Source organism: Gobio gobio (genome assembly GCF_949357685.1).
Source record: "Gobio gobio genome assembly, chromosome: 4".
NCBI classification, from domain to species: domain Eukaryota; kingdom Metazoa; phylum Chordata; class Actinopteri; order Cypriniformes; family Gobionidae; genus Gobio; species Gobio gobio.
The window spans coordinates 7,120,188-7,135,458 of NC_137100.1; the positions used below are offsets into that span (position 1 = coordinate 7,120,188).

General features: G+C 36.6%; 1 protein-coding gene across 1 annotated transcript; it reads left to right on the forward strand.

The window, feature by feature from the left end:
- Positions 1-467: 467 nt before the first annotated feature.
- Positions 468-14,535, forward strand: eif4e1b (eukaryotic translation initiation factor 4E family member 1B; the record flags this gene model as incomplete). Its single annotated transcript, XM_079815018.1, has 7 exons — positions 468-491; positions 1,750-1,841; positions 1,929-2,024; positions 9,837-9,900; positions 10,103-10,216; positions 10,426-10,565; positions 14,421-14,535. 7 exons carry the CDS (start codon positions 468-470, stop codon positions 14,533-14,535), a joined length of 645 nt encoding a protein of 214 aa, XP_079671144.1.
- Positions 14,536-15,271: the final 736 nt, after the last annotated feature.

Here is a 15,271-nt window from a genome sequence, read left to right on the forward strand (position 1 = left end):
AAAGTGATTATCTGCTTTTGAATAAATATTAAATTGTGGGAATATTGAAGTGTGTTGCATTTTAGAGTCCATTTCAATAGGCGGGCGACAGAGACCTCTGGTGGTGAGATGAACGCATTGCACTGGATGTCACAAACTCATTTCACCTCGAAATAATATATGAGACAATTTTCAACAACTTCACCTGCCATTAGTTGTTAGAAAAGCAACACGTAACAAGAAACGTTTAAAATAAGTTATTTTCTTCTTTTTAACCTAATAAGAGAATTTATGTAGGCTTCTGTGGTGTTATAAAATCATAAAATGTTATTTTTTTATGTTGTTTTGAAAGTTTGGTAGTCGAGTTTGCAATAATTTGCAATGTCAAAATTGTTGTCCTTTCAAAATAATTACTTCAAAATTTCCGAGCTCATAAATTCGCGCACTGGGCGGGAAACTCAATCATTCTCACGCGATACAGGATTGACATGGCGTCGTGCGCTGTACAGCTGGTAAGAATAAAGTCTCCGAAATGTAATGCAAGTTCTCGTTTAACCGTGTACACATTTGTTAATCTAATAACATTTGTGTTGGTTTGCCTGAAATAACACATCAAGACTGTTGATTTCACGCCACAAGTTTAACGGCGTCAAGCACGACTGGCGTTTTAACCCTTTCATGCATGGCGTCCAAATATCTGGTAGCCATTTTGAACCATTTAAGTTTTAGTACCATGTCCCAAACACGAAGTGGCGAACCCCCAAAGCGTTGTCTACACTTCCAATTGATTTTTGTCTTCGTATCTCTTTGTCGTTTTGAGATATTGCATCATACATTCAAAATGGCGGAGGAAAGAGGAGATGCACCAAGTAACGTTACCTCAGGAATAAGTGTTAAATCCTTTTATTCTCAGATAACCAGACAGGAACTAAAATATTTTTCAGCTAAATAAGATGTTACAAATACTTTTATCCAGATTGTAAAAATATTTTTCTTGTAAAAAAAAAAATGTTCTGTGACATAAAATAAATATATCTGTCCACTCCAGTGGACCTCATGTGCACTAAAGGGTATAATTGGGCCTATATTTAGATTCAACCTTATTTTGTTTGTTTTAGTTAAAATTATGATGTAATTTACACTTAATTATTTTTCTTAAACAGCAATATTAAACAGTCTTCATATTTTATAATTTATTTCAATGCTTAGAGAGTCTATATTTAATTATTAGGTCATATAAAAGTGTAGGCATGTATACCTGTTTTATATATTTCATAATTGTTGTATTAGTAGTTTTAATTGGTGGAAGAAGGTAAAGCAAATGACACTAAGCATGATACAGGTTTTAATTGTTTTAAATAAAAGTTGGCAATTTTTATAAGTAAAACGAGTCCCCATTAAGTCAGTCACATTCAACGTTACGACGTTTCGAGACCTACAATATGTTTTTCAAATGTCCTCTCTATTATTTTTATTTGATGTTTGTTGTTAATACATTTGCCCTTTGTAAAAAAAAAAATAAAAAAAAAAATATTCAGACCAAACAATGAGTTCTATTGAATCACTTTTTATATACTGTTGATGCATGGTGTCCCCTGCAGATATGTAGCTCTCTCAAAATAAAATGTATTGGATAAAAAATTGGCATGATTTTTAACTTGTTTAAAAGTAAAAACAAACATTAAAAAAATATTACTTTGTGATTCAATAATTCATGTATGAAGGGGTTAATTATATGTGGTTTGGCCCCAACAATCTTATTTTTTCCAGATGGACAAAGTGACGAGGAGGAAGGTGGAGAAAAAGAAATTTGGATCAAACATTTTGAAGGAGCCTTGTATGAAGCACCCTTTACAAAACAGGTGTGTTCAGGCTGTTCATGTTTGAAAATCAGTTGAGACTTGAGCGATCCCATAATTCATATGCTCTTGTTCTTTGTTTGTGTGTAGATGGGGTCTTTGGTTCTACAAGAACGATAAGAGCAAAATGTGGCAAGACAATCTGAGGCTTATCACCAAGTTCGACACAGTTGAGGACTTCTGGGCGTAAGTTCACGGTCATGTGTTGCTGTATTGTAAGCAATTAGAAAAAGAAAAAAAAACAATTGTCCAGGGGCCTATACCATGAAGCCGGTTTAGCTGGCTAGCCAGATATGTTTAAGCTTAGTTTGTGCTAATCCTGGGTTTTAGGTACCATTAAAGTGGTTTGGCTTTTAGCAGTGTTCATCTCCATAGTAGCTTACGCTCCACGGCTAACCTGCTCCAGGGCAGGTTATGTTCTGGATAAGAGATCTCAAACTGAAATTGGACCAATCAACTGTGAGCAAAGTGACACACCTCTGATGCAATAAAGTCACTCCCCCGGTTTCTACTCCAAATTAAAGGTCACTACATAGCAAATGGCTATTAAAGACTAAAGTGTCTGGCTTTTAACAATGCTTATTTATAATAATAGTAATTTTGAATGATTTAGATATCATTTATGTAATTATTATTAGGGCTGTAATCAACCAAAGAAAATCTTGGTCGACTGAAGTCCTGAAATTTTCGACTAAAAATCGACTAAAAACGTTAAATGAATTAGCTGCACACTGTGCGAAGTACTTGGTAGCCTTGTTGTCTGCATAAATGAATTATAAATAAACATAAACTAGTAGGCTATTTGCAGTATATTAAATAGTTTTTGACCTGATTATTTTGCACTGAAATGAGTCTGACACGTGAGTCTGTCGGCTCTGACAGCACTGCATCACGTGCACAATATCATAGCCTATGATTTCCGAAAATATAGTACTATATGTTGTCAACTAGATATCATCACAAGAACTTTTGAGGAATATGCAACATAATTTAGACAATTGTTTTTGTCATATGTATTATAATAACTGACAGACAGTATCATTTCAGCCGTTCTGTGCACCGGATCAGCTGAGCTCAGCTTCACGGCTGAGACACGAATAGACTATTAACTTAAAGCTTTTACTCTTAAACACAAAAGGCACGTCCACTTTAATAAAAAATGAATATTTATTAAACAAGCCAGATCAAGAGCAGAAAAAACGCTCACAATTAAATAAATAATATACAAGAAAACTAGCCTTCTTCAATCTGTCTCTCTTCTCCAGTGGGTTGGGCTAATCCAAAAGAAGTGGAAACAATGGGGGTGTTCTGAAGACAGACTGTTACCTGTGAAACAGGGGTGCTCTGAAAACACCCCCATTAGAAATTAGTGCTTTCCACCTGATGAAATGAACGCGGCGCGGCAAAACTGATGAAATGAACGCGGCAAAACTGACAGTACAGATCCACTTAGTGCGGTGTTGTGAAGCTTCCCCTCATGTGTGTGTTGATGGGCGTTCCTCAGGTTTACCGCTATGGGCATGCGTTTGAGCCAGCGGGGAATGAAACACAAAGGACCAGCGAGAGACTTCTCTTTGCCAGTGGGTTGGGCTAATCCAAAAGAAGTGAAAACAATGGGGGTGTTCTGAAGGCAGACTGTTACCTGTGAAACAGGGGTGCTCTGAAAACACCCCCATTAGTAGCAATTAGTGCTTTCCACCTTATGAAATGAACGCGGCGCGGCAAAACTGATTAAATGAACGCGGCAAAAAAATCGACCAATCAGAATTTTGGTCGAGCCAGAACGAATCGACTAATCGACTGGGAGATTACAGCCCTAATTATTATACCCGTAATCAATTACACATGTATCATTTTAGTTAATCAATCATTAATAGGCACTTAGTTGAAATTAATATAATTAGCCTATACAAAGGTCATACAAATAAGCTTTAAAATCAATACACAAAGCTATAAAAATTACATTACTCAATTCTCTATATATCAACTAAACCAACTTCATAACATTTACTTGCATTGACGTAGTGAATATTTTCTTTAAGTTGTACTCTTTTATAGACAGCTCTTTTCTTCTTGCTGTGTAAATTTGTTTATATTCTTAATATTCTTCAATCATGAAATATTCTGTAGAAGAGAGAAATCAATCTCACTGCTTCTCTCGCGAGAAGTGAATCAGTTTCATTGATCCACAGCGTGTGATTGGCTGTTCACTACTGATGTCACAGCTAAACTCCTAAACTCAGGATCAAAGCCTGAGTTGACAGAGAAAGCGGATGATCAGCATCATGGGACCAACAGAGTCTGAATAGATTGGTTTGGTTTTGTCAACTCTAAACTAATCCTGTAACCCTGAGTTTGTTAAACTACCATCATGGTACAGGCCCCAGTTGCTTAGAACAGCAATTGAATGTAAACAGTCAGGAATGTAAGTCAACAAGACAATGTTTTTCTGTGTTGTTCAGGCTACAATCAACCTAAAATTATTTGAGTTGGCGTATGTAATGACACATAGGGCTGTGACAGTGGCAGATTCATAACATTATTGTAGAACCACTGTAGTGAGACTGGAGGCCTTTCAGAGACATCAGATTTCAACTAAAATATCTTCATTTCTTGTTCCGAAGATGAACGGAGGTCTTACGGGTGTCGAACGACATGAGGGTGAGGAATTAATGACAGAATTTTTATTTTTGGTTGAACTAACCCTGTAAGTTATGGCTCGTTAGTTCTAGCACTCCGTCCGCTTTATATAAAGTAGAGATCGGCCCAGACACAAGACAAAATAGAAGACTTGGAGAAGACGTTGAATGACAAAAAGCGGCACAAAGAATTAACACCGGCAGAGCTAGATAAGATAGAAGACGACAAAGATGAGGTCAATACGAAAAAGACAACTAAATGGGCAGTTAAAGGACAACTCCGGTGAAAAATGAACCTGGGGTAATTAACACATGGTTACCGAGTAGATCGTTCTCTGGGATGCGTTTTCATGAAAATCGAATGTAAAGAGTTTTATCTCTAAAAACAGATTAGCTTATAACGCTAGTATATGGGGCACAGAATAAGTAAAATTAAATCATTAGTTAATACCACTAACAAGGCTCAAAATAGCCTCACACTAACACGGTGGCATAATGAGGGTCCCTACATGCGAACCGAAGCATTGAGAACTTTGTAAGTGTACAAACCGTTTAATAAGAAGATACTTTATAGAGACGGTACATTACGCGTATATAGACAGGAGCCATCTTGGAAAACAGTCTCGACAAGTCGAGCCACGAACGTTCTTTTAGTGATTTTTGTGAAAAACAATGTAATAAACTTCATAAACCATCAGTAAAGTTTGACCATCAATCGGAGGGGGTCCGCTACATGTCCAAAAACATCTTTGGATAAGGTTTTCACACTGACAGCTGTCATTGTAAGACAGTTAGCAACAGTAACTAAGGGGGGTGGGGCTTACCGATAGGTCAGTTCAATTAGATTACGATTATGTCTTCAATTTGATATCACAATGTGTCACTGTGTTGTATCCTCAATTTTCAATATTACTGCTAGGGCTGCACGATTGACCTTTATCGCATCGATATTGAGGTTTTAATTCCCGCAATAACCTAACCTCAGGAGTCTGAGGTTTTTTCCCCCGCCTCTGACATTTGAGTGACAAACCTATTAGCCAATCAAAATGGTCGAATCTCGCGTTCCTGGCTTGCTGGCCAATTAGAAATGGCAATGGAAACAAGGTTGTATGATGCAATGCACCGGGCGTGGCGGGCGGCTTTCTGTCAGCAGCAAAGCAGCTAACACACAACGTGTCGTGTACCTCGAATTGTGCCAATAGAAAAAGCTTGTAACTGCGCAGAAATGGCCGAAGGCACTTCTTCGGTGATGGGAGAGGAAGCGGAGCAATTGGTTAACAAGAAGGGTGGTACTTCAGCTGTTTGGACTTATTTTGGATTCGCGAAGAACGACGTGGAGCAAAAGAGTGCTAAATGTAAAATATGTCGACGTGCCGTGGCCAGATCCAGAGGAAACACTACCAATCTATACATATATACATATAGAGCATATTTTCAGTGCCAGTGACAACATTGTCACATGTGAGCGTGCCTGTCTCAAGCCAGAAATGGTAAATATGTTGGTGTTTTATAGTAAAAACCCTTTAATGTAGCACTCTGACACAGTTTCTGATTTTACACTCTTATCTTGCAGAAGGCTGGATAAGGTGTTGTTTTTAATTGTTATTGTCATTTATTTTAAAATGTCTGCAATATAACAGTTTCATGTTCAGTAAATGGCAGTGGACTACAGAATTATTTTGTTTTTCTAATTGTAAATCTAAATCTAATAAGAATTCATTTTCTATTTTTCAGTGTTTAAGATTGTTAAATTTAAAAACAAAATAAATGACCAAGTGGTTAAGTTAATTTCCATTATGTCGTCTTATTCTTTGGTATTTAGGTTCAGGTATTTAATAATCATGAAGCATCAAACAATCTCATTACCTCAATCACTATGTATGTAGTTTATTTAACCCTCTGTGTCGTAAAAGTAACAACATATTTTATTCATAATTTTAGGTTTTATGCACTTAAAAGTATCGAACGCAAAAATCGAAAATCGCACCGCAATCGCAATATTTGTCAGAAAAACCGCAATTAGGTTTTTTCTCAAAATCGTGCAGCCCTAATTACTGCACATGGCTACATTTTTCAATGAATGCAAGCAGTCCGATATATGAACTCCCTTTTTATTTAATCTACTCCAAGAAGAAAACACTTCCTGAACGTAGCAAACTTGAGTCTGAACACCGCAGACAAAAGGACCATTTAGAATTAACAAACACTAGTAAATAATCAAACCACATGAAACTGTCAAGTAGTGCACTTAGGTTACAATAACACTCAAAACACATAGTGGGTGCATTTTTTTTTACATTTTTATTACTGGCTTTTGTTTCGCCTCCCTCCGCCATTTTACTCTAGCATGAAAAGCAAGTATGTTTCGAATGATGTCTGAGAAATGTCAGTAGGCTATAATGGATTATGATCTATTACTGCATTGATGCAGAATCGCTGTGTTCATGGTTATCCAGTTTGAAGTTGTTGACTATAAACATTGAGGTTTTTCAGCCTTTCCGTCGCAGTGTAATCTCTGCAGCTTTTAGCCGCTGCCTACAACATGCTGGAACCTTCACTGATAGTAACTCTTTGAATACTTGCACTCAGCAACAATACAAATCGACACCATTATGACTAAAAGTTTGCCACGAAGTATTTTCTCTTATTCAGATCTGCAGCCAGACACCACACGCTAAGTTCATTATTGGCTCATTAATGAATATAGTTAACAGTTTATTTAACATCCTGGCACTTTATTTTTCCTCATGTATAATTCTTACAACTCAACCTGTACCCCTGTTTTTAATGCATCTATGAAAATCATGACAAACTTGCATTATTTAGAGTTTTACACTACTTAGGCCCCGATCAGACAGAACGCGTTTTTCAGGTCTGAAAACCCAGGGCGCACCGCATTGCCTTTTATTGGTCGATGTTTTTCAATTTAGAAAATAGCAGTGCGCTGTGCTCCTTCAAAAACGCGAGGCGCAGCAGGCGGTTAAAACGTGAGGTGCCCGGGGCGCATAAGCAGCGCGCATAACGCTCTCTGACGTTAAGATAGCTGAGAAAGTTTTATTGTACTGAGTTGTTGAGTGCGCTGTGAGCACGAGTTTTTGTTTGTATCTGAGAGCTCTGAATAAATGAGTCCCAGGCACGCCAACCCTGTCGTCTTCCTCCTTATTCTACAAACTTTTTAACATGTGGAACCCCTCTCGAATACTTAACTACGTTTTTTTACCATCACAGCCGTCGAGATGAACGAATCGTCAAAGTGTTGATTATAGCATTATTTTTAGATCTTTTCCTATCACATGAAAGGCTGCAGTGAAGAGCATTGAGTAGACAGACAGTCTGTTGATCGCATGATCTCGTCATTGCAACGTTATTTCTCTCACAAAATGCTTTCACTACAACTAACACGACATCGACAGGAATATAAGAGCTTTGTGCAGTATAACAGCGTCATTCATTATAACGGATACCACAGATACAGGTGTGCAGAAACTCTTGCGACGTGTGATTGACAGATCCGAGCATTATAAAGAGAGAGTTCTTTGATTCAGTGTTAATTTTGACAGCAAATTTTGATTTAGTTTTAGTCATAGTCTTTTGACTAAAATGCCATTTAGTTTTAGTCATATTTTAGTCACCTGAATTGTTTTTAGTTTTAGTCTAGTTTTAGTCGAATAATATCATAAGATTTTAGTCGACTAAATCTACTGTAGATTTAGTCTCCTAAAATCTAATGAGTTTAGTTAAATTGTAATACATTAAGCATTTAAGCTCCATTTAATTTTGACATAATTTTGTTTTTGACATTAAAAATACACGAAAGAGAGCTCAATTCACTTTTGTTTGTTTTTTAAAAAACATTTATATAGTTTTTATAACTTTGTATTTCTTTTAGTTAGTAGGCCATATGAGGTAAAGCTAAAGCTTCAAATAAGTTTGTTTATTTATTTATTTTTAATTTCAGTTAACATTTATTTAATTTCAAGTAATGATTTTTTAAAATGGTTTTAGTTAACTAGAAAATAGAAATACAGTTTATTGTGTAACCAAAAACGAATATATAATGCGTGACTTTTAAATTATAAACAAGCTCGAAATACACCAGGACTCTTATTTTGAAATGTCTGCTGCGCCTCTGTTGCAGTTGCAGCTGCTCATTCAAGTTCAGGAGATAAAATATGCATTGTTACAACCGTCTAAAACATATTACTATATAATCATCATAAAGTAAACATTGTCATTATTCATCAGCATTAGTTCATAAACAATTGCGTGGCATAAATGTGCGATATTCATTGATTGTTGTGAGCCGCTCTGGAGCGCTGGATTGGGGATGCGTGAGCCTGTAGGCCGTGTGTTTTCCAGCGGTTAGATCAGTTCAGATCAAATGTGCGCATCTGTTACACAGGACATCAGTTCTGACTGGATCTCTTCCCTAATCGACCCTCCCTAACATTTTCGTCTCGTTTTTATTTGTTGACGAAAATGACAGTAAGTTTTCGTCATAGTTTTAGTCATCCAACACTAGTTTTTATTTAATTATCGTCTCGTTTTCGTCAGTGAAAAAAGGTCGTTGACAAAAATTCTGACAAATTATTCGTCAACGAAATTAACACTGCTTTGATTGCTAATCTAGCATCTAATCAAAATTGAAACAACAGATTTGTTTCATGCTACTAAGAGAAACGATGTGAAGTTGATCGTTTTAGTCACTGGCTTGATTCACTGATGCATTACGCTTCGGGCATCAAGACGGCCAGCGGCGAGACTGACAGTATTAAACGATTTAGAAAAAGTCTGTGTGAACTTGAATGATTAGCAACACATCAGAAATCACTGATCACAGATCAGGCATTAATGAACACTGTTACTCACTGTTTATTGCGACTGATGAACGGAATCCATTTTCTCCAAATTCTCTGGGCGGGCAAAGCAGAGGGAGGGGAGGTAACCGTTCCCCGTATGACGACATACAGGGGATATTCCAGATCGGCTCATCTGAGCTCTCATTTTCTCAAAGGCAGAGAAAGACAGCCAGAACTCGGTTTACACCTATCGCAATTTCTAGCCACTTGGGGACCATATACAGGCTAGGGAAACTCGTATTAATGAAAATCTGGAGCTCTTGAAAAAGTCACATTTCAAATAATCAGAGAAATCATAATTGTGTATTTTTCCCAATTTGTTCAGCCCTAGTAGATATGATTGCTGTGATTGTAATCCTAAGAGCCTAGGCGGCACTTCACCGGAAGGCCTCAGCCTCTACACTTGACATTTAAGTTCTGCACTAAATATTAAATAAATATAATGTACTAAATGTTTGTAATCTGCAAAATGTTTTTTGATTGACTTTTAACTGTTTCAGATTATACAACAACATACAGCTGCCAAGCAAACTGTCCTCTGGCTGTGACTACTCCATGTTCAAGGTGAACGGGGTGTAACTTCTTTTCTTTAGTTTTTTAGCATTGTGCATAACATGCGTATTGTTTCCAGTTAAAAACAGCTGTCTACATTTAGTTATGTTAATGTGATTCGATTTACTCTCAAATACTGTAATTAAACTATGAATAATTAATGTTACACTTTTATAGTGACTCTTTGTAAAGCACTTTATTTGTTGCTTTACAGGATGGCATCGAGCCCATGTGGGAAGACAGAAGTAATAAATGTGGTGGCCGCTGGTTGATTACTCTAGCCAAGCATCATAGACACACTGAACTTGACCGGTTCTGGCTGGAAACGGTCAGTGACAATATATTTGCTTGCTTTATTTAACCTTTGGATTTAATTGTCTGTTGGAAAAGGTTAACTTTCTAATTATAAAGTATCAGAACTTATCTTTGTGTATGAATACACTCCAAAATATTTATTACCATGTTCAGGAAGTTGGTTTTGTTAAAGCTTAAACTACAGCAAAATGAATGCTGAATATACGTTTGTTCTTGTGGCAGATGTTGTGTCTTATTGGAGAGGGCTTTGGCTCCTTCAGTCGGGATATCTGTGGAAGTGTAATCAATATCCGTGCCAAAGGGGACAAAATTGCCATCTGGACCTCCAATGCTGAGAACTGTGAGACCGTTACATACATTGGGTGAGCATGCTTTTAGTTGTGTATAAGCATAATCCTTCTTTTCATGGCCAACAGATATGAATGAATGTATGGGAGCTTGTTTCTGCCATGGAATAAAAAAAAAAAACTATAACGGTAGGTTATATGGTACTATAAACTATAACTTTTTTTCCTCACAATTGCAAGTTTGCATCTCACAATTCAGACGTTTCCCCCCAAGAATTGTCAATATTAAGCAATTGAGGGGGAAAAAAGTCAGAATTGAGCTATACATGTAATTCTGAATGCATTTTCTTCTTTCAGTTTGGAGTTTATTGCTCTCAATTCAGATTTTTCTGATTGAGATATAAACTCGCAATTGTGGGATTAAGAGTTGCAATTACTTTTATTATTATTTTGTATTCTATGGCAGAAACAAGCGTCCGTATGCATGACTGCTTGCATCTGGCATACTGTATATGTGTGAGTATTGGAGTGGTGTTTTTTTGGATATCATAGATTTGAACATCTTTTGAATGATGTCAGGCAGAGCCAGATGCAAGCATTTGACCACTCATGGTGTTGTAAACATTTAATGATCATTGGAAAGGAATTTGTGCCTAGCAACCTAATGAAGCTAATTATCCATCATATCAGATGGATGGGGAACAGCCTGCAGTCCTCTGCTGCTAGGATATACTGTACAGCTGTAAGATCCTCAATGGTCTGGATCTAAAGTAAACGCAGCATTTGTTGTTTTTTTTAAGCATTTTTTACTAAATATAAACGTTTTGTCCTGAAAGGGTTTGTCAGTCAGAGAGGATTAGGGTTTATTATTGTTTAAGGCACATACTTGCTAGGGCTGGGCATTGACACATTTCATGAGTTGATTTTCATTCTCAAGCTTGCAATTAAATTCTATTTTCAATTATTTGTTGATTGATTAATTTGGGTATGTATTAGATACAGTACAGGGCAAATTTTCTCAAGGAAAGTCAACTAATGCTGTAAACTATACATGAAACCCCAGTTAGTACATATAGTATAATATTAAAGGTTAAAATAAACTGATTTATATAAGCTACTTGCATTTAAAGGAAGATGTAATGGCATGTGTAGATGTAATGATGTAATCTAAACTTTTTAATGGCATAATTGTTTCTACACATTTAAAAAATATATAAACATTTAAATGGTGTCTGTCATAACATGTATTCAAACATAATGTATTAATGTATGTGTTAAAATATACAGTAAATATTGAAGAACAGTTTAAGTAAAAATACAATCGGGTGCAAATATTTGGCAAAATGCTGCTTTCTATAGTTAACTTTTCTTGCTGACTAACGAGTTTATGGACATTGAATGGATTACGTGACATTGTTCACAAGCTGTTTTGACATCTTTTTGCAGTTGAAACCCTGATGGAACGATTACATGTCAAGTCAACTTTTATTTATATATCGCTTTTTACAATACGGATCGTTTCAACAGCTTTACAGTGATAACGGGAGATTAATGCAACAACGTTTGTTTTGGCAGAGAATGGTGTCATTGTCCAGCTTAAGTAAAGTTCAGAGTTGATTTCCTTTGTAAAAATCATTAGTTATTAATTTATTTAATTTATCTATACAGCAGCAGATGCTGACGGTGATGTCATCGTCCAGCTCTCATACAATGGCGTAAATGCAGTCCCATCAATAATATTGTTGAATATTAACTTCGTATACATGAGACATGATATGTGTTTGCGTTAAAGGTGTCATGAACTGGCTTTTTTTTTTATTATACTGTTGTCTGAGGTCAACTTGTGACGTTTGTGTGGTTTTTACATTCAAAAACATCATAATGAATAAGTAATTGGCTTCTTTCTGCCTTGATTTTGAGGCTCTCTGAAAAAACGATCGGTTTTGATTGGCGTGCCGCACTGAAGACTTGGAAGTAAACGCCCACTGCTAGGATTGGATAAGATAACATTTTTGATGAGCTTCTGCTCCCCTGTCAGTGACAGCGTATGGCAAACGGCAACAGGAATGAATCACACAGCCCACAGCCAGGGCTCGCAAAATGTCTTTATCAAGCAAACACAATAATTCATCTCTCATCCACCCGCTATTGATTGGAATGTTATTTCTGTATCATTTCGCTCAATCATCAGTGCGCGTGAGCCCGTCTGAAAAGCACATAGCCCCGGGACTTTGGGCTTTGCAAGCTGGCGTTACAAGTTTGAGTCTGATCACGAATGAACCAATAACACCTTCTCCAGCCTGTGACCTCTATCTTGTTTACAATCGATTCCGCATCGTTTAGGTGGTGGGCGGGCTTGAGGCGGTGCTTCTGCCTCCTCCTACGTCAGTGGTCGACATATTCCGAGATCTCTCGTTTTCTGGGCCTGGTGTCTATAAAAGCTTTTCTTTGACTAACAAGGACGTTTTCAGCTCTGAAACTTGCAGGATATTCTTATCACAAACTTTTATATACCAAAGGCTCAAAGGAAAGTTGATTTCTCAATTCATCACCCCTTTAAGTTGTACTGAATATTTCAACATTTTTGTGCTGTAACTAGTAGTAAAGGAGATGATCCGTTTACGTGCGTTGCCGCTCAGTCTCAGCTTCCGAATTCTGTCATTTGTATTACGAAATTCTGTTTCATATTGGAAGTAACAAAGCACAAAGCTTATTGTGATTATTGAAAGGGAGGCGCACTACAAAGTTTCTTTCATCAACTGAAAACAGCATAGTACGGTTCTGGATTTATTGAGAATCACGATTTTCTTGTTTCAAATGGATATCACAATTCTCCTATGAATCTGAATAGACAATTAAACAAAATGTCATTTACTAGATGTTCTAACAAAATGTTTATTGCTGTAGCCCATTTAAAAATGTTTAATTAGAATTTGTTTGTTTTTTAATTTTCGATTAATGATTCAATGACTCAGATGAAGACTTCACTGAATTTGCGTTTTTGAATGAGTCCATTGTACAACTTGTCACTTTTCACAACCTACTGGTGTAACAATAGAATTGATTAAATCTTTATTTGAAGCATTAAGTTACTTTTAAAAAGATTTACTCTATTTTGATAGCTTCCGTAGACATCCGTGTTTATATCTGTAAACTTTTATTCCAATGCTTCTGTGATTAACTTGAATAACCATACTGTGACGTTGAAAAGACGGTTTTGTAGGTTTAATAGACAATAGTTTAGTGAATCATTGGCATTTGGGAATAAAATGGCATGGGTGTTTCAATCAATCACACAGCTCTACAGCTTAGATTAAAAGATTGATTTTTGATATTTAAGAATCAATATAGTTTCATCAAAATAAGTCGATTAAAATTAAGAAATCAACATTTTTAACCCCAGCCCTAATACTTTCCCTGCAAAGCACTCTTTGCGTGCACACCACAGAAATCGGGAGTAAACATTTGCCACTGTAGGTAGAAGAGTGCAGATCTGTTGGCTGTTCTCCACCAAAGCATTAGTACATGAACCTGATGTGGGCCAGTGGACTGAGACAAAAAGAGGTGTGACTTGGTGTTATTCAGTAGCACTCTGGGTTTTTTGGTGACATTCCAGAGCCCTTTACACTCTTAAAAATACATGAACCAAAAGTTGTAGTTTTTGCAGCAATGCCATTAGAACCATTTTTTTCCTCCCAAAGAACCTTTCAGTGAATGGTTCTTATTAAAAGAAAAAAACTTGTATTAGTGTGAAGAACATTTTAATCTAAAGAACCTTTTTTTTATTGTAAAGAAACTTTTGTGCACTGGAAAGGTTCCATGGGTGTTAAATGTTTTTCATGGTGGCCAATTAAAAACCTTTATTTGGTTCCAAAGAAGACTTGTGTGCTCTACAAGTTATTCACTTCTCTCATATTGCTTCCCTTTCAGTCAAACGTATAAAGAAAATCTTGGACTTCCGCAGAAACTTGTCATTGGATATCAAGCCCATGCAGACACTGCAACCAAGAGCAACTCCATAACCAAAAACAAGTTTGTCGTTTAAAAGTGGGCTTTAGTTTGATACTGGGCCTAGATGTTTATATTGGTAAACGATTAGTATTCTTGTATTCAGATGTTTTTTGTTACTTTGACGTGTGGCTGCAACTTGTTGCATTTAAATTCACCTTGATATAATATGCAAGACTGTGTAAATGTTGTTTGAGTTGTAAGTTGAGTTGTACTTTTTTTGTGGTATTGAAGGGGTGTGTCTAAAATGCAAGGCCTTTTTTCTTTAAAAAAATAATAAAACTTGATCTACTTTTGCAAATGTTTCTATGGCTGTATACATGTGTGAAAAGTATGCGTTGACTTTCCTTTGAAGTTAATCTGCTTCACTATGCATTTCAAAGGAGTCTGGATCGATGGTTGCATGGAGAGCATGTTGTGTGATTTATTGGAAACGAGGAAAAGCCCTTTGGTATCATGGAGTTTACATGATCAATGTCTAAGTTGCTTATTTGATTAGTTCCCTAGAGTGCAGAATCAAGTGTCTGTCCAGAAATATTTTTTTTTGTATCATGTAAAGTAGAAGTAGTATATTGATAAGAATAAATTTCTCTACGTGGGTTCCTAACTGTGCTGTATTTGTTGAAATGGCTTTAGTGTAGAGATGTTCCGATGCCCGTTTTCCCTTCCCGATTCCGATACCTGGGCTCTGGGTATCGACCGAGTACTGATCCGATACCTGGGTGTGCATCTGTATATACAGCTGTATATACTACTAGCCCTGTATGAATTGC